A 19,483-nucleotide genomic window follows, 5' to 3' on the forward strand; every position below is an offset into this window, starting at 1 on the left:
CAGACTCATAATATTATTATTTCAAAATTGTTGTTCATGTTTCAATAGGTGAAGATGATGGTTTAGCATATACATGTTGGGAAAAGAGTTGCCTCAGGAGATGGCATAATGGCCCCTGCTTCCTCCCTGCACCCCACCCTGGGGCACATTTTCCACATAGCTCTTGACACATCTTCTCAGGCTGCAATCCTATATCCATTTTCCTGTGAGCAGAACCCACTGAACACAAAGAGACCTTCTTCTGAGTCTCAGTGTATATGATTGTTTTAGAAGTGCAAAAGCAGGGATCATTCAGTTTGTAATGGAACGGTTAATTCTGTAAGTTTCTTGTGAGTAGGCCTGTATACACTGCCTATGTAAATAATAAGAATAATAGTATCTCCCGCTTATTCAAAAAATATGTTTCACTCAGGCTGTAGGTTTAAGAATACCATCATCATATTATCAGATGATGCATTCTGTGTCCTTGTCCATGAATAGACTATTCAGCCAATTGCTCAAGTGATGTACAGCAAAGTCCTAATCTGCATAATGCCCATATGTCCTTCTGAAAACAAGTGTCACAGGGACTGCTGCTGTCACTGTTTGTGGCCTGGCCTGATTCTTGCTTTTGCTCCAGCTGCTGGTGTCTTGCTTCCAGGGGAAATGCTTTAGGGCATCCACAACCTCAGTCCTGAAAACAGCCCCATAAGCTCAACTAAAGGATGCCTCTTCACTGGTCCCTGGAATCGGAACAGCAGCAAAGGTGGGCCTGAACAGATGCCCTGCTTTTCTCAGTGCTCTGGATTTAGTGAGCTTCTTGAGAAATCCCAGGTATGCTTTTGCTGCTGCTCTAATGCCAGCAGAATTGCTGCAGCCCTGCCATCAGCAAACCTTTCACTGCAAGATGGATCTGTCCATCCCAGCCCCCACCCCACCCCTGTCAGTTCTGCCAAGCTGAGCTTCTGGAAGCCTCTCCCTGCTGCAATGTATTTTCTTATTCAATCCAACTGGAGCAATATTCTGGCCTGATGTGTATGGGATCAGCAGGCAATTGTTCTTCTGCAGAGAGAAAAAGCAAAAGAAAAGGAAGCAGAATTCTCCAGCGAGTCAGGGTGATGGATTGATCTACTGACAAACACACTTGTGTGTGTGTGTGTGTGTGTGTGTTATAATGCCACAGTAAGCAATGAAACACACACATAGGTTGCAACATTTCAGCAGGACTACAAATCAGGATGGTCCAATGAGGAAGCAGCATTATACTGAATAAAACCATCTAACTCAGTATTATCAACACTGACTGGCAGCAGCTCTCCAAAGGTTTCAGGCAGGGGGCCTCTCCCAGCCATGCCTGAAGATGACAGCCCAAGGATCTCACCTGTGCCCATCTGCAGGTAAAGCAGGTGAGCTGCAGCCCTTCTGCCATCTTCTTCCTGTATTTGACTCTTCCAGTCCTTCATTCTCTGGCCACTTGTCCCCCCCACCCCACCCCACCCCTGCCACCACCAACTTCATCCCTCCCACCCTTAACTGCCATATTTCTATCATGAGCATCCATCAACCATAACCCTCCGATTACGAGCTTTCATTTTTAAAAAAACACGTAGGTTTCTAGCAGTTGCAAGACCTGAAATATCGGGCAAAAGGTACAGGCATTCTTCATTCTGTTATGAGAAACCAACCAGCTCCCAACCCCCATCCCGACCTGCCCCACTCCCACCAGAAAGATTCCTCTGTAAGGTAGATCTAAGCCCCGCTGAATAGGAAGGGCATTTCTCTGGGGCCCCTGACAGTCGGTAAAGAAGGTAAAGGACCTCTGGACAGTTAGGCCCAGTCAAACTCATCTCGCTTCAGCCCAAGGGAGCTGGCATTTGTCCACAAACAGCTTTCTGGGTCATGTGGCCAGCGTGACTAAAGTGCTTCTGGTGCAATGAGACACCTTGACGAGTGCCAGAGAGCATGGAAACCTATTTATCTACTTGCACTGGCATGTTTTCAAACTGCTAGGTTGGCAGGATCTGGGACAGAGCAACGGGAGCTCACCCCATTGCACGGACTTGCACTGCTGACTTTCTGATCAGCAAGCCCCAGAAGCTCAGTGGTTTAGACCATAGCGCCACCCGCTCCAGTAGCGGGCACTGGCTGGTGATGCAGGTCTGTCGCTCACTGACAGAACATCTGCTTTACCTGCAGAAGCTCCCAGGTTCAATTTCCAGCATTTCCAGGAAGAGCTGGGCAAGAACCCTGCCTGGCACCTTGCACAGCTGCTGACAGTCAGTGTGGGCAATACTGAGCTAGATGGACCAGTGGCCCGACTCAGTATAATGCAGTTGCCTAGGCTTCTATTACGTCATGTCCATGGTTGGCTCTTCCTAATCCCAATAGGATTTTTCAGAGCATGAAGGGTTCCCTGAAGCCATCTTGAGAACAGACAGGAAAGAGGGAGGAGGAAAAACTCAGATGCAAGAAGCAAAATGTTTTATTTTGTATAAATCAAAGAGAGAGCACAGCCTGCTTCTCTTACATACACATGTGTTGTTGTGCCTTGTTGGGTTAGGAAACTCAGGTGCCTCCAAAGCAGGTGGGGAAGCCAGAGCCTGGAACCGACAAGGATGCCTGGATGGTGATGATTCAGACAAAAGCTTGGCTCCTGGAGAGGGGAAGGAGAGGGGGAGGGAGGGGGGAATGTAGATACCAGAAATACTGAATTGAAATTTATTCACATTTGCCAGCACCTCTTTCTAATTTAAAGACTCAGTTTCCTCCCTGTTTCTGTCCATCTCATTTTGAAAATCTGATCTCCCACCTTCATTGGGATTCAGCCCTAATGTTGCAATCATCATCATAGGTGAACTTACCAAGATGTGCGCTTCCACAAGAAAAGCCAAATGTTCAAAGCCATCTCAGGTCCCCTGTAAACATCACACAACTTGCATTTAAATGAAAACATTCGCGAAAATCTGAGCTGCTCAGATTTAATTTCTTAACTGGCTCTTAATGAGCTCATCTGCCAGCAAGCTAAGGAGAGGAAACTACAATTGATATTAGGAATATTAAAGCATGGCAGATGGAACAAATCATCTCATCTCAGCAAAGTGGATGCCAGCTTCACCAACCAGGTGCCCTCCAGATGTTTTTGACATCAGCCCCAGCCAGCAATGATTTTGACATAGTGGCCAGATCACTAGCAGTCATAGTCCTGTCAAGTTTTGGGCATCACATTTCAAGAAGAACAGTGACCAACCCAGATGTATCAAGAGGTGGGATGCCAGGAAGGTGGAGAGTCTGGAAACCAAGTCCCATGAAAGAGCTGTGCAAGCCAAAGGCAGATGGCCTTAAGTATATGAAGGGATGTCACAAGGAGGAGGGAGCAGGCTTGTTCTGAGTGGAAATTGCAGCAAGGAAGCTGATTTCTTCTAGGCATGAGGAAAACTTGCTAACAGGAGGAGTTTCTTGGCAGAGTAAGAACCTTCACATTCATTTAAGCAGAGGCCAAGCAGCCATCTGTCAAGCGGGTTGAGCTGGATGACCTCCTAAGGTCCCACCCAGTTCCAAAATGCTATGGAGGCGGGTGGCTGAAACTATTTTAAAGATACCCACTCCAGTTGCCTTGCTTTTCACATTTCATCCAGGGTGAATGCAAAGGACACAGGGGCTGCATCATCCAGACTAGAATGGAGGGAGCTTATAGTAGCTGGTGGGTTTGAATGACTGCCTAAAGCCAGCTTTGTGTGCTGTATTGTGCTATCTCACTCATAAGACCTGCTGTTCTGCCCCCCCCCCCAATATTTGTAGATTCTTCAGAGCTTCTGTAACAAGGATCAGAAGCACCGTAGTTAGGGGGTGGGGGACATTGTAAAATGTACATTCCAACTTCACTTGTATATTTTGTTTTGCATTTTTTAAAAAAGAAAAATCCCTCCACAACTGCTTTGGGCTGCCCTTTCCATCTTTACACTTTTGGGGCAACAGATTCCAGGGATGAGAGTAAGTTTCCATCTCCTCCCCACTAAAACCCCAGTTCCCTGCAACTGACTTCAAACAAAAGTCACACACACACAAACATGGCTCTTTCAGTTATGTAGACGGTGTTTCCTATAAAGAAATGTTTTATTAACACATCCAAGCTGCCTGGTGTTGCTTCAGCAGTTTTGATCACAGCAGGACCTGTGAAAATGTCCTCCAAAGGAAGCCTCCTCGCAAAATGTTTTCTAATGTGTTTTAAGCACTTAACTGCAGCAGTGGGGTGTCCATCCATCTGGGAAATGGAGCTCCAACCGAAGTTGGAGAAATAAATCCTCATGCAGACATGACCAACAAATGGAAACATTTGGAGCTGGTGGACACTTTGAGCAAAAAAACAAACCAACTCCAATGTGTGTGATGCGACACCTCTAGAGCTTGCTTTCCCATATAAAGCTTTGTGTGTACAGAAGAGTACTGTACTTCTATTTATGTGCACATTGACTTATATGGCCACCCCACTCCAGTCTTTGGGCCTGCAGGGAAGAGCTATAAAAATGCAAATTTTGAAACTAAGTCAAAACTTCCCATGGAACTGCATCCACACAAAAAGTATAAGAACATAAGTAGAGCCCACTGGATCAGGCCAGTGGGGGCCCATGTGGCCCAACATCCTCTTCTCACAGGCAAAAGAGCCCTTTCCCACCCTGGGGGCCCCAGCAACCGGCAGTCAGAAACATCGCTGCCTTCAACTGTGGAGGAAGAGCATAGACTCCTTTGTGACCTTCAATAGTCTTCTCCTCCTCCATCCATTTGTCCAATCCTCTTTTAAAGCCGTCTAGGTTGGGAGACATCATGGCCTCCTACGGGAGGGAGTTTCCTAGTATATACCGTGTGAATAAGTACTTTCTTTTCCCTGTCTTAATCTTCAAACGTTCAGCTTCATTAACATTAAAAAATTCAGGCCAAACCAGAAGATCTTGCAACACTTCTTAGAAAATGCTCTGGCTGTGGAGAAACTACTGAGACTATGGCTCGGTACACACTCATTCAAAACACATTCTTTCTATCAAAGAATCCCAGGCACTGTAGTTTGTTGTGTGGTTGTGGGAATTGCAGCTATGTGAGGGGTAAATTACAGTGCCCATAATTCTTTGAAAGGAAGAAGGTGCTTTGAATAATGGCATCGTGTGGATGCAGCCGTTGCCCCCTTGCTGCACAGATGGTGTAGGCCAAGAAAATCACTCTGTAAAGAATGCAGTTGGGCACATGAACCCCTGCCTAAGTATGAAGGACCTGGAGATATTTGGTAAAAGGTAAAGGTAAAGGGACCCCTGACCATTAAGTCCAGTCGTGACCGACTCTGGGGTTGCGGCGCTCATCTCGCTTTATTGGCCAAGGGAGCCAGCGTACAGTTTCTGGGTCATGTGGCCAGCAGGACTAAGCCGCTTCTGGCGAACCAGAGCAGCACACAATAGTTGCACCAATATTGGTATTGGCACAAGTCAACACTTATTAGAAGGAAAACTGGTGTCCAGAATCCACTCATCTCTCCTTTACTAAAAGGACAGAGGAATGCAAACCTGCTGTCCAGAGGGCTCCTGGCTGGAAGTTGTTTGGAAAAGTCTACAAAAAGAAAACCTATAGAAAGACTCTAAAGTAATCCAGTAGAAGTCTGCTTCCTCGGTGAGGAAGTGCAAAGAAGGGAGAAAGAGCCTTGCCTCCCCAACCTCAACCAAGCCCAGCTGAGCAAGTAGCCTCTCCTAGGGCAGGACTGTAAGAACAGCAGAAGCAGCTGGGAAGGGGAAAGGGGGAAATAGTTTTGTGGGTCTTTGTTGCTCAATTTGTGCTATTTTATGCATTGTGACTTGCAGTCATTTTTATTTATCATAGTTTAGTAATCATTTATTGTAATGGTTAAGAGTGAATTTCTGTTTAATTATTATTTGCTGGTGGTTTGAGAGTTAATTTTATTGTGTACTATTCTAACAGATTGTTGAATATTACTTTATTTGATATAAGTCATTCTATTTTAAAGTTATGTTTTACTGTGACTTTTTGTATTGGATCAGATTATTATAAGGTGTGTTCCTTATATATTGCTCTAAACTGCCTTGTGTATAGTAATATAGAAAGAAATTAAAAGTGAAATGAAAAAAATGAAATGAAAGATGCCAGCACTTTACCTTAGTCTTTTCCTAGGTATTTCATCATGATACTGTTTACATCATCTTCCTTCCCCTCGGCTTCAGACCGCCAGTCATCTCTCGCGCCCTCCAGGCTTCTTTTCCCAACGCATCCTTCCCCTTCCAGCCTCGGGATCCTTGGCCGACTCTTGATGCTGTCAGCACTTTTGAAAGATACAACTGAGCCAGAAGACGAAGACGAGTCAGAGAGGTTTCCAGGGTCCTCTTCGGGTTTTGGACTTGGTGATAAAGTGGCCTTTATCTCAGAGAGGAAAGTGTGGTTGGGCGAGACTTGGTCTTCAAAACGGACACTCATGGGCCTCTGGCCTTCTCTCCTCTCTTTGGGACCTCTGGCCAGGCTGCTGGTTGACTGGCCTTTCCGGACGGCTGGAAGGAAGTCACCTGAGTCATCATTCGTTTTCCTCTCATAGCTCAGAGTTGGTATTTTCCAAGAGAGTGGATCAGTTTCCTTTCCCTCACTTGGAACATCACCAAATCTTCTGTTCTGAAAGACCAGAGGTTCTTTTCCTAGATCTGTGTCTGTCGTTTCTTCCAGGGATGCCTCCAGGCAACTTCTCCATGGTTTAAGTCGCAAAGTGCTGAACATTTCTCCACTCAGGGCTGGGGAGCTGAGCTTTGAGTAGGTGTCATCTATGTTCTGAATGAGAGAGTCATAGGACCCAAACTTGGAGACCCTTTTCAGAGCTGGGGAGAGGTTTGGCCGTGCCATGCTCTCAGATGATATGCTCCTCAAACTAGAGGAGCGGACCAGGCCAGCTCGAGAACTTTCACCAATTCCCTCCAGAGTTACTGGGAGATCTTCATCATCCTTCAAAGTCTTGCATCTTCTAAGGGATGAGGCTCCTGTTGTTTGGTAAATAGGCAAAGAGGAGGCATCATCTAACACTAAGTTCCCGGGCTCTTTGTCCTTCAGTCTTTTTCTTCGCAGCTCTTCAACATATTCAGAAAGTGCAGAGGAGGAGCGTGACAACTTGTCTTCTGCTGAAGGGGACACCCTTTTGAGCACAGAAGGGGACAAAGGACTTGATAACATCTCTTCTGCCACTGCTGGAGAGGACATCCTTCTTGTAATGGATGGAGACACAGCTCCTAACTTTTGGAGAGTGAAAAACTCCTCATTTGAAATGGGTTTCCCATAATCTGATCTTTGGGTACCGAAGGTAGGGCTTTGATTAGCTTTGCCAAAATCAGCACCCCCTGCACTCCTTCCATATCCCCTTCGTTCTGCACCTAAGGGAGACAGCTGCTGGCTTGTTTCTTGATCCTTGTTTATCCTGGGACAAAAGGTGAAACAACAGCCACTGAGCAAAGCATTACATGGGACAACAGACTTCAACATCCATAATTTATTTTTAAAACTAAAAAAGAAAAGAAGTCTTTATTGAATGGCTTCATATCACATTTACAAATTCACTATGGAGTGATCCAGACTTAGTCCGGTAACTTAAGGCCTACTGATTTCAGTAGGTCTACTCTGAGTTATGTAAGTCTGAATCCAACCCTATGATTTCAAGAAAAGCAAACAGGAATGCAAATACAGTAATTGATTCCTATGGATAGTGTCCCAATTTAACCTTTCATATTAGATTTTCAAAAGGTCCATAGACCAGGGGTGGAGTGGAGCCCTTGTCAGCCCAAGGGTTTTAGCTCCTCCGAGGAGCCACGTGTTGGTGATGTGCAGGGCTGGAGGGAAAAAGTGGGTGGGGCCAATGGCAAGCAGTGGGCGGGCAGCAGATGTATCTCATGCAGTAGGTGATATTGGAAGTATGCAAAAACCAGAGGTTTTTAAGCACAGCAAGACATTCCCTACACCTCCATCCAAGAGACATATAAATTTAGTTTCTACATGAACCAAGCACTGCTAGCCATTTCCACAATGTTCCTGTGGAAAGTGGGCACAAAATCCTGGTTTTGCCAAGTGTTTTTTAGAGAATTAATTTGATTAAGTGCTGGTCATGTGTTCTGCGTTTTATGATTCTATGATATGTAAATGATTTTACTCAGTGCTTTTGTTCTTTTAGGAAAAAAGGTGCCGGCACTCTCCATTAAGTTGTTACCGTAAGTGTCACACTTTAAACATTTGGGGGCAGGAGAGGTCCTGGTACTACATACCCTCGAGCAATCCCAGAAAAACGCACTGCACACCCCCATAATATTTTTTTTTCAAACAAGTTGGTGGTTTAAACAATCTCTTATAAACAATCAAACATTATTCAAGGACACATTCAAGGCAGACAAAAACTGCTCAAGGAGCACAGAAAAGAGTTTGAGCTGGGAAGAGTCCTGAAAGGCTCGAAATCTTCCACCACCTGGGTATAACTGTTTCAGAATTGTACAAACTCCAGTTTTTCCTGAAAGATTTCTGCAGAATTATTCCTACCTTCCCAGAACACTGTCAGTTTGGTTTGGTTTCTCAAGAAAGAAAAGGGGAAACCAATAACTTTAAAGGGAAACTGAGGCAACAGAGAGACTCAGAAGGTTGGGCATCAGGAAGTCCTGATCATCCTCAACAGCAGCAGTGCAATCGACTCAGTATATCACCCTGATAGAACTCATTATTTGGGGATACTCATAAGTGATGCATGCCCCCAGCAAATGTTCCCCTTCCTCTTTTGAATTGGACACTTCAGGTACAAAAAAATAACAACTCTCCTGAAGGCAACAACAGCCAGTTATTTTGTGTTTTGTGTGTTATTATAAGCCAATCTTTTTCTGTCGTTTTGTTCATACCTTCCCTTTCCCAGCTTTGTTTCACATATTCATTGTAGCTATTAATATTTTCTATACTTTTTACATAAATACTCCACCCCCTTCTGACAACCTTTTTGAAAGATCTCAGCAGCCCATTGATATCTGTTCCTCTTGTAAGACTTTGAATGTAGCTGCTGAGCATCAGAACAGCCCGGCAGCAGGATCAGGCCAAAAGCGCCTCATCTAGTCCAGCACCTTGTATCTCGATTTCCTGAAGGCTTTTGACAAAGTCCCCCATGATATTCTTGTGGAGAAGCTAGCAAAATGCAGGGTGGATGAGGCAGCTGTTGGGTGGATTTGTTCCTGGTTGACTGACCGAACCCAAAGAGTACTCACTAGTAGCGGTTCCTCATTATCCTGGAAAAAAGTAGCAAGTCCTGCCCTGGGCCTGTTGTTCAGAGTCTTTATAAACAACCTGAACCAATGGATTCACATTACAAGGAAAGAAATTCCAACTAAACATGAGGATGAACTTTCTGATGGTAGGGGTTGTTCGACAGACTCCCTTGGAAGGTGGTGGACTCTCCTTTCTCGGAGGTTTCTAGGCAAAGGTTGGATGGCCACCTGTCAGGGATTCTTTAGCTGTGATTCCTGCATTACAGGGGCTTGGACTAGATGGCCCTTGGGGGTCCCTTCCAACTCTACAGTTCTGTTATTCTATGATTCTATGGTTGTCCAAGTTGGTGTCCGTCAAAATACCTTGAGATATGCAAGTAATGAACACTACCCCTTTTGTATCACTTGGTCATATAATAGAATTTTACTTTGAGATAAACTTTTAAAAAAGATTTGGCAATACCTCCTTTTATCCAGCAACTGAAAATTTCTCTCACACACACTGTCTGAAAACCCATTTATTTCTGATGCTAGAAGTGAGATGGCTGAGGCTAAGACTGTCCTGTCAATTCTGGCTACTATCTCTCCAATCTCTCCAAATTCCGCCACACTCCTGATGGCTGCCCCTCGTCCAATCTGAGAATGGCATGCCTGCCCCAGGAGTGGGGAGCCTCAGCCTTCGCAGCCTGTCTATCCAGCCTCCAGGACTCTTGCTTAGTGGTGCCCACTGTGCAGGGCACATGCCTCCTCCCCAGCTGTGCGGTGCATCCACCTCCAGAACCTTTGACTCACTGGGATGTGTCCTTGAACTTGCTTGTCTGGAAGGAGAGAGGTGTGAGTGGGGTCTTCACAAAACCCTCCAGCTTTTGTGTGGACAGAAGGTGTGTCGCTGCACAGAGCTCCGTGTTACATGCACTGATCCACCTACTTTTCCCTGTGACTACACCCTCCACTGGCCTCTGGCAGAGACCCTTCGGCTGGTTGAAGGGGATATGCTGAAAGGAGCCTCTCCCACCCCTTCCTTTGTCCAACTGCAACACAACAGCGCTGCAGTGCTGCCAGCGGGCTTTACTCTCTGATAGTGGCTGCAGCCCAGACGGGAGGGAACCCGAGATGAACATGAAAAACCATTGAACAAACGGCACCGTGGTTGATAGCTGAGTGCTACATTTGGTGAGGCTATCCTACCTCTGAATGCTTTCAGTGCTTTGAATCCTCACAATCCAAGTGCATGTACAGAATTCTCAGAGGAAGCTTAATATTTAAATTTAATATTTACATTGGAAATGGCTCTCGGTGTCTGCAGTTTGTTCCTTGTGTTGTAGAAAGTAATTTCTAACATCATTAAGCTAATCACAAATGGCTGAATTATTTATTTGACATATTTATATCCTGCCTTAATCTTAATCTTCAATTAGAATAGCTATGAAAAAGAGTGCCAGAGTTGGAGAAAAAGCCTCCCATCCCCTGTGGGCATTTTATTTATTAAAAATGTGCCTCCTTTTCAAGTCTCAAGGAATATTGTATTCTAAAAAAACACACCCAGCTAAGCAACTTTTTTTTAAAAAAAAAATTCTTTACCGCTTTATATTTTTTAAAAAAACCTCAAAGCGGTGTACAGCATATTAAATCAATAAATCAATAAAACAATAGCTGGGCAATGTTCCTCCGGCCTCATGAGGAGCTTCTTCAGTAGGGCTGGTGAGTCTGGGCCTCGCCTCCCAGGCCAGGCGGAAAGGGCCTTGCAGGCAGCGGCCCCCGTGCCTCACAAAACCAACAAGAAGGTAAAACACTGACCATCTGTCAAGGGGTTTGTGACCAAGTCAGTGACCAACTCAGAGAAGCCTCAGAAAGTGAATGGAAACAGGAGCATCCTGTAGAACTCAAGGAAGAAGATGACAGACATTTGTGGGCAGAGATGGGGAAGATATTGGGTTTGGTTTGCTGACTTGCTGACTTGCTACTTCCTGAAGCAGTATGTGAACCAAAACATGACTAGGCTTCAAAATTCCCAACTCTCTGAATTTTCAGATGCAATTCTCCTGCCCCCTATACGTAGCTTGTACACAAATGTGTATAAAACTGGATATCTTTATCAACGACTTGGATGATGGACTCAAGGGCATCCTGATCAAATTTGCAGATGACACCAAACTGGGAGGGGTGGCTAACACCCCAGAGGACAGGATCACACTTCAAAACGACCTTGACAGATTAGAGAACTGGGCCAAAACAAACAAGATGAATTTTAACAGGGAGAAATGTAAAGTATTGTACTTGGGCAAAAAAAATGAGAGGCACAAATACAAGATGGGTGACACCTGGCTTGAGAGCAGTACATGTGAAAAGGATCTAGGAGTCTTGGTTGACCACAAACTTGACATGAGCCAACAGTGTGACGCGGCAGCTAAAAAAGCCAATGCAATTCTGGGCTGCATCAATAGGAGTATAGCATCTAGATCAAGGGAAGTAATAGTGCCACTGTATTCTGCTCTGGTCAGACCTCACCTGGAGTACTGTGTCCAGTTCTGGGCACCACAGTTCAAGAAGGACACTGACAAACTGGAATGTGTCCAGAGGAGGGCAACCAAAATGGTCAAAGGCCTGGAAACGATACCTTATGAGGAACGGCTAAGGGAGCTGGGCATGTTTAGCCTGGAGAAGAGGAGGCTAAGGGGTGATATGATAGCCATGTTCAAATATATAAAAGGATGTCACATAGAGGAGGGAGAAAGGTTGTTTTCTGCTGCTCCAGAGAAGCGGACACGGAGCAATGGATCCAAACTACAAGAAAGAAGATTCCACCTAAACATTAGGAAGAACTTCCTGACAGTAAGAGCTGTTCGACAGTGGAATTTGCTGCCAAGGAGTGTGGTGGAGTCTCCTTCTTTGGAGGTCTTTAAGCAGAGGCTTGACAACCATATGTCAGGAGTGCTCTGATGGTGTTTCCTGCTTGGCAGGGGGTTGGACTCGATGGCCCTTGTGGTCTCTTCCAACTCTATGATTCTATGATATATTAGTGGAAGTTACATAAAAAATGAATTGTATTAGGATAACCTGCTTGCATGTATACATGTATTAGTTAAAATTGCATACAACATACAACATACAACAAATTTCAAGAGGACTTTTTTTAAAAATTGCAACAGACTGCTAGTAATTAGGAAGCAATTCCTTCCTTCCACTTGCCAATTCTGTATGTGAACCCCTCAGATTTATGAAAAATTGTGTAACTGCTTCATCTTCTCTTGATGAGTCTTATGTTGCATCTGATTTTAGTGCTTCTTTGTTATTTTATTTGTATGGAAATTTTTCTCTTTCTGGCCATCTTTTTCTTTTTTATGCAACCTGATGCAAAAATATGACAAACTGAACTTCAGATTGGAAATATTGAGAGAAACTAAAACAAGCTGACTTATCTGTCCCTTCTCAAATGGTTTCAGTCTGTCTGGCTGCTAACCAGAATGCTGGTGGTTTGAGCCCACCCAGGGACAGCTGTGGACATGGATGTAGCCAGGGGGGCAAATACCTATCTGACCAATTGCATCACAGATGACTCAGTGCTGCCCCCCGCTAACATAAAGCCTGCCTCCCCAATAAATCCTGGCTATGCCCATGGCTGTGGACAGGATTATTGCATTGCAGGTGATTAGACTAGATGACCCCCAGGTCTCTGCAACTCTACAATTCTATGATTCTAAGTATGGTTGGGGTGTGTGGAAATCTTCTCAGCATTCAATGGTATGCTGGAGGTATTTAGGGTGCTGACTGGCTTGGAATCTTACAGGGAGCATTTCCTGATACTTGATGTGCCCAAAGGTCCACACCGCACATACATGACACTCTGGATACCCAGGGAATCTCTCTCCCACATGAGGCCAGGCTAGAGAGGTCAAGGCCCCCTGTGGGGGTGGGTATGAAAATTCAGGGGGAAAACCACTTTCTCACCCCCCCATGTTTTTTGGGCTTCCCCTTTGAAAAACTGTTGTTTGGGTGGGATTTTGAAATATTAGATATTATGAAATATTTAGAATGTTGAATAAAATAAAATAAAATATTATTAATACCCCGCCCATCTGGCTGGGTTTCCCCAGTCACTCTGGGCAGCTTCCAACAAAACATTAAAATGTACTAATTCATGAAATATTAAAAGCTTCCCTAAACAGGGAAAATATAACAAGTAATAATAATAATAATAATAATAATAATAATAATAATAATAATTTATTATTTATACCCCGCCCATCTGGCTGGGCCTCCCCAGCCACTCTGGGCGGCTTCCATAAAAACCAAAAATACAGTAAAATATCACACGTTAAAAACTTCCCTGAACAGGGCTGCCTTAAGATGTCTTCTGAATGTCAGGTAGTTGTTTATCGCTTTGACATCTGCTGGAAGGGCGTTCCACAGGGCGGGCGCCACTACCGAGAAGGCCCTCTGCCTGGTTCCCTGTAGCTTTGCTTCTCGCAATGAGGGAACCGCCAGAAGGCCCTCGGCGCTAGACCTCAGCGTCCGGGCAGAATGATGGGGGTGGAGACGCTCCTTCAGGTATACTGGACCGAGGCCGTTTAGGGCTTTAAAGGTCAGCACCAACACTTTGAATTGTGCTCGGAAACGTACTGGGAGCCAATGTAGGTCTTTCAAGACCGGTGTTATATGGTCTCGGCGGCCGCCCCCAGTCACCAGTCTAGCTGCTGCATTCTGGATTAGTTGTAGTTTCCGAGTCACCTTCAAAGGTAGCCCCACGTAGAGCGCATTGCAGTAATCCAAGCGGGAGATAACCAGAGCATGCACCACTCTGGCGAGACAGTCCGCAGGCAGATAGGGTCTCAGCCTACGTACCAGATGGAGCTGGTAAACAGCTGCCCTGGACACAGATTTGACCTGTGCCTCCATGGACAGCTGTGAGTCCAAAATGACTCCCAGGCTGCGCACCTGGTCCTTCAGGGGCACAGTTACCCCATTCAGGACCAGGGAATCCTCCACACCTGCCCGCCTCCTGTCCCCCAAAAACAGTACTTCTGTCTTGTCAGGATTCAACCTCAATCTGTTAGCCGCCATCCATCCTCCAACCGCCTCCAGACACTCACACAGGACCTTCACCGCCCTCACTGGTTCTGATTTAAAAGAGAGGTAGAGCTGGGTATCATCCGCATACTGATGAACACCCAGCCCAAACCTCCTGATGATCTCTCCCAGCGGCTGCATGTAAATGTTGAAAAGCATGGGGGAGAGGACAGAACCCTGAGGCACCCCACAAGTGAGAGCCCAGGGGTCTGAACACTCACCCCCCACCACCACTTTCTGAACACGGCCCAGGAGGAAGGAGCGGAACCACTGTATGACAGTGCCCCCAGCTCCCAGCCCCTCAAGACGGTCCAGAAGGATGTTATGGTCGATGGTATCAAACGCCGCTGAGAGATCCAGCAGAACTAGGAAACAGCTCTCACCTTTGTCTCTAGCCCGCCGGAGATCATCAACCAGTGCGACCAAGGCAGTTTCAGTCCCATGATGAGGCCTGAATCCCGACTGGAAGGGATCCAAATGGTCCGCTTCTTCCAGGCGTGCCTGGAGTTGTTCGGCAACCGCTCGCTCAATCACCTTGCCCAAGAATGGAAGATTTGAGACTGGGCGATAGTTGGCCATCGTGGCCGCATCTAAAGATGGTTTTTTAAGAAGCGGTTTAATAACCGCCTCTTTCAGCGGGTCTGGGAAGGCTCCCTCACGGAGGGAAGCATTCACCACCCCACGAAGCCCATCGCCCAGTCCTTCCCGGCTAGCTTTTATAAGCCAGGATGGGCAAGGATCCAGGAGACAGGTGGTTGGTCTCACTCGTCCAAGCAGCCTGTCCACATCCTCGGAGGTAACAGATTGGAATTGATCCCACTCAACTTGACTAGACAGAACTCTAGCACTCTCCCGCCCCGGCCCTGCTCCCACGGTGGAGTCTACTTCTTCCCGAATCTGAGCGATTTTATCTGCAAAAAACTTTGCAAAATCATTGCAGGAGAACATGTGGCCCATACTGGGCCCCGATGTTGCAGGTGGTTCCGCTAAATTGTGAACCACCTGAAAAAGTCTCCTGCTGCTATTTTCTGCAGATGCAATAGAGGCGGTGAAGAAATTCTTCTTCGCCGTCGCTATCGCCACTTGGTAGGCTCGACGTTGAGCTCTAACCTGTGTCCGGTCAGATTCGGAATGAGTTATCCGCCACCGGCGCTCTAGCCGTCTCAACGATTGTTTCATTGCCCTCAGATCCGTGGAAAACCACGGGGCTGTCCGGGCTCCATGCAATCGGAGAGGGCGCTTCGGAGCCAAACAGTCAATAGCCCTGGTTAACTCCGCATTCCAGCGGGCCACCAGGGAATCAGCTGAAAGGCCATCAACATGGGATAAAGCATCCCCTACCACTCTCTGGAAACCATTTGGATCCATTAAGTGGCGGGGGTGGACCATCCGAATTGGTCCCACCTCCCTGCAGAGGGGATGGGTCGCAGAGAAGTCCAGTTGCACCAGGAAGTGATCTGACCATGGCACTTCTTTCGTTTCGCTTTTACTTAGTGTCAGATCACCAACATCCATAGAGGTAAACACCAGGTCCAAGGCATGTCCACGGCTATGGGTTGGGCCAGACTTATTCAGGGACAGCCCCATGGAGGCCATGCTTTCCACGAAGTCCCGAGCGGCCCCTTGTAAGGTCGTGTCGGCATGGATGTTAAAATCCCCTAGGACGACCAAGCTAGGTGTCTCCAGGAGAACATCCGCCACGACCTGAAGCAGCTCGGGCAGGGAATCCTTGGTGCAGCGGGGAGGTCGGTACACCAAAAGGAATCCTGTACTGCCCCTATTGCCCAACTTCCAGAACATGCACTCGGAAAACTGGGTCTTCCCAATAGGACGCCTGGTGCAAACTAATGACTTCCTAAAAATCACTGCAACCCCCCCTCCCCGCCCACATGACCTGGGTTGCTGTGCGTAAGAGAAACCTGGTGGACAAGCAGCGGCAAGGACAGGCCCATCTGCTTCATCCAACCAAGTCTCTGTTACACATGCCAGGTCAAGTCCTCCATCCATGATCAAGTCATGGATGGCAGTGGTCTTATGAATCATTGACCTGGCATTGCACATCAGCACCTTCAGGTCATGTGGGTATCCCTTGCTGATTCTAGTATCCATCCGGTCAGGACCAGACCCGGAGGCAGGAATAGTCCTCAGACAACGACTAAACCTGCCCTCTCTGTAATGACGTGGTCTAGTCTTAGCGTAACTCCTCCTCCTACCCGTGATCACTGAGATCGGTTGCCCCAGTGCATCCCCCCCTGTGGAACATGCCCCAGCCATTTTGTGGGCTGGGGCCCACTCCCCGGCAGCCCTGACCCCTCCCCCTAAGAACAAAATAACACCTTAAACAAACAAACAAACAAAAAACCAATAAAACAATACAAACAAAAAAATTAATAATGTAAAAATTACAAAAACATCAAAATAAATAAAAAATAATAATTCCCCAAGCCCAACCAAACATCCATCCCACCCCCACCCCCCACATACAAAAAATCCAAAAGAAAATTTTTAAAAACATTTTAAAAACACTCTGTGCCCCCCGGCAGTAACAACTGTCCTCGTGAGGCCTGTCAGGCCCTGCCCTGGGCCAGGTGGTAAGTGGCAAGAGCAGGGCCCTCAGGCACTCACACAGGGGAGTCCTCCTGGGCAGCAGGCAGCAAGCAGCACGCAGTCCTTATGAGGCCCCAGGCCCGCCCCAGGCCAGATGGTAAGTGGCAAGAGCAGGGCCCTCAGGCACTCACTCAGGGGAGTCTTCCTGGGCAGCAGGCAGCAAGCCGCACGCAGTCCTTATGAGGCCCCAGGCCCTGCCCCCGGCCAGATGGTAAGTGGCAGGAAGGAGCAGGGCCCTCAGGCACTCACTCAGGGGAGTCCTCCTGGGCAGCAGGCAGCAAGCCGCACGCAGTCCTTATGAGGCCCCAGGCCCCGCCCCAGGCCAGATGGTAAGTGGCAAGAGCAGGGCCCTCAGGCACTCACACAGGGGAGTCCTCCTGGGCAGCAGGCAGCAAGCACCACGCAGTCCTTATGAGGCCCCAGGCCCTGCCCCCGGCCAGATGGTAAGTGGCAGGAAGGAGCAGGGCCCTCAGGCACTCACTCAGGGGAGTCCTCCTGGGCAGCAGGCAGCAAGCACCACGCAGTCCTTATGAGGCCCCAGGCCCCGCCCCCGGCCAGATGGTAAGTGGCAGGAAGGAGCAGGGCCCTCAGGCACTCACACAGGGGAGTCCTCCTGGGCAGCAGGCAGCAAGCCGCACGCAGTCCTTATGAGGCCCCAGGCCCGCCCCAGGCCAGATGGTAAGTGGCAGGAAGGAGCAGGGCCCTCAGGCACTCACTCAGGGGAGTCCTCCTGGGCAGCAGGCAGCAAGCCGCACGCAGTCCTTATGAGGCCCCAGGCCCCGCCCCAGGCCAGATGGTAAGTGGCAGGAAGGAGCAGGGCCCTCAGGCACTCACACAGGGGAGTCCTCCTGGGCAGCAGGCAGCAAGCCGCACGCAGTCCTTATGAGGCCCCAGGCCCCGCCCCAGGCCAGATGGTAAGTGGCAGGAAGGAGCAGGGCCCTCAGGCACTCACACAGGGGAGTCCTCCTGGGCAGCAGGCAGCAAGCCGCACGCAGTCCTTATGAGGCCCCAGGCCCCGCCCCAGGCCAGATGGTAAGTGGCAAGAGCAGGGCCCTCAGGCACTCACACAGGGGAGTCCTCCTGGGCAGCAGGCAGCAAGCAGCACGCAGTCCTTATGAGGCCCCAGGCCCCGCCCCAGGCCAGATGGTAAGTGGCAGGAAGGAGCAGGGCCCTCAGGCACTCACACAGGGGAGTCCTCCTGGGCAGCAGGCAGCAAGCAGCACGCAGTCCTTATGAGGCCCCAGGCCCCGCCCCAGGCCAGATGGTAAGTGGCAGGAAGGAGCAGGGCCCTCAGGCACTCACACAGGGGAGTCCTCCTGGGCAGCAGGCAGCAAGCCGCACGCAGTCCTTATGAGGCTTCAGGCCCCGCCCCAGGCCAGATGGTAAGTGGCAGGAAGGAGCAGGGCCCTCAGGCACTCACACAGGGGAGTCCTCCTGGGCAGCAGGCAGCAAGCCGCACGCAGTCCTTATGAGGCCCCAGGCCCCGCCCCAGGCCAGATGGTAAGTGGCAGGAAGGAGCAGGGCCCTCAGGCACTCACACAGGGGAGTCCTCCTGGGCAGCAGGCAGCAAGCCGCACGCAGTCCTTATGAGGCCCCAGGCCCGCCCCAGGCCAGATGGTAAGTGGCAAGAGCAGGGCCCTCAGGCACTCACTCAGGGGAGTCACAATGTGACTTTCAATAGGTAAGGAGTACTCTTACAAAGTATTGCATTTTTTCAATGTTTAGGACAATTTCCATTTCCCCCCAAACAAAGGATAAAATGTATCCCCCCCCACACCATTGCTTCAAAAGTTCTGGAGACAGTACACCTTTAGGCAAGGCAGAGGCGATTGGGGAGGTTCAGTCAGCTGCAGGGGTGCCAACTTGAATAAAATATTGGGGGGGGAGGTAAGCCCCACCCTGCATAATCAACCACATGACGCAGTGCACACACACCATTTGAATGGGAATGCCCATCAACTTTGTGGGGACCCAGCCCCCTCAAATATTTTATTGTTGGTGCCAAAGCCCCCATGGCCCCTAGGAATTGGCTCCTATGGTCAGCTGAGCTACGTAAGGAGATGAGGATTTCCTCCTGCAAATTCTGCACATTGAGAGAGGTTTGGGCCAAGGCCTTTGTTGACAAGGACATTTTTGCTGTCTTTTGCCTCTTGCTAAATTCAAAACATGCCCCCCCCATAAAAGAATCAGTCTTCTGTGTTTGCAGGAAAGTGGGCTGGCCTATCCTCTCCTTTGTGTCATCTTTTTAATATGGGAGATGCTCTGAAACCATTCCCCCATTCCCCAGAACAAGCACTTTGCTACTTTGGAGAGGAGCCTCGATCCAGAAATACAGTTGTTCAAGATTTAGCCTTGACAGTAATCAACACTTCTAGCTAAGGAGAAGAGATGTAGTTGCCATAGCAACCTTATGCCACCCTGCAATCTCACAGACAATGCTGGGCACATTGAGACCCAGCAGGGTTGACCTGGAAGGAAATTTACATGCGGAAACCTCTTGAGACAACACAAAGACACACACACACACGGAAACAGATCTGGCTAAGCAAACAGATGGGGAAATTCCCCTC

The 19,483-nt window shown here is 48.2% G+C and overlaps 1 protein-coding gene across 3 annotated transcripts in view; it reads right to left on the reverse strand.

Moving 5' to 3' along the window:
* Nucleotides 1–2,438: 2,438 nt before the first annotated feature.
* The window catches only part of MYO18B (myosin XVIIIB), a 288,747-nt gene continuing 271,702 nt past the window's right edge, over nucleotides 2,439–19,483 (reverse strand). For 2 of the 3 annotated variants that reach the window (XM_053368460.1, XM_053368459.1), the window contains 2 exons: nucleotides 6,132–7,426; nucleotides 2,439–2,632 (listed from right to left, as the gene is read on the reverse strand). In XM_053368460.1, the coding sequence (XP_053224435.1) occupies nucleotides 6,133–7,426 (1,294 nt within the window). In that variant the 3' untranslated portion in view covers nucleotides 2,439–2,632; nucleotide 6,132. Of the gene's footprint in view, nucleotides 2,633–2,840; nucleotides 2,895–6,131; nucleotides 7,427–19,483 lie in introns of all 3 variants that reach the window. The other variant, XR_008327976.1, reaches the window with a different exon arrangement.

This window comes from Podarcis raffonei, chromosome 16 (assembly GCF_027172205.1).
Source record: "Podarcis raffonei isolate rPodRaf1 chromosome 16, rPodRaf1.pri, whole genome shotgun sequence".
Lineage (NCBI taxonomy): Eukaryota > Metazoa > Chordata > Lepidosauria > Squamata > Lacertidae > Podarcis > Podarcis raffonei.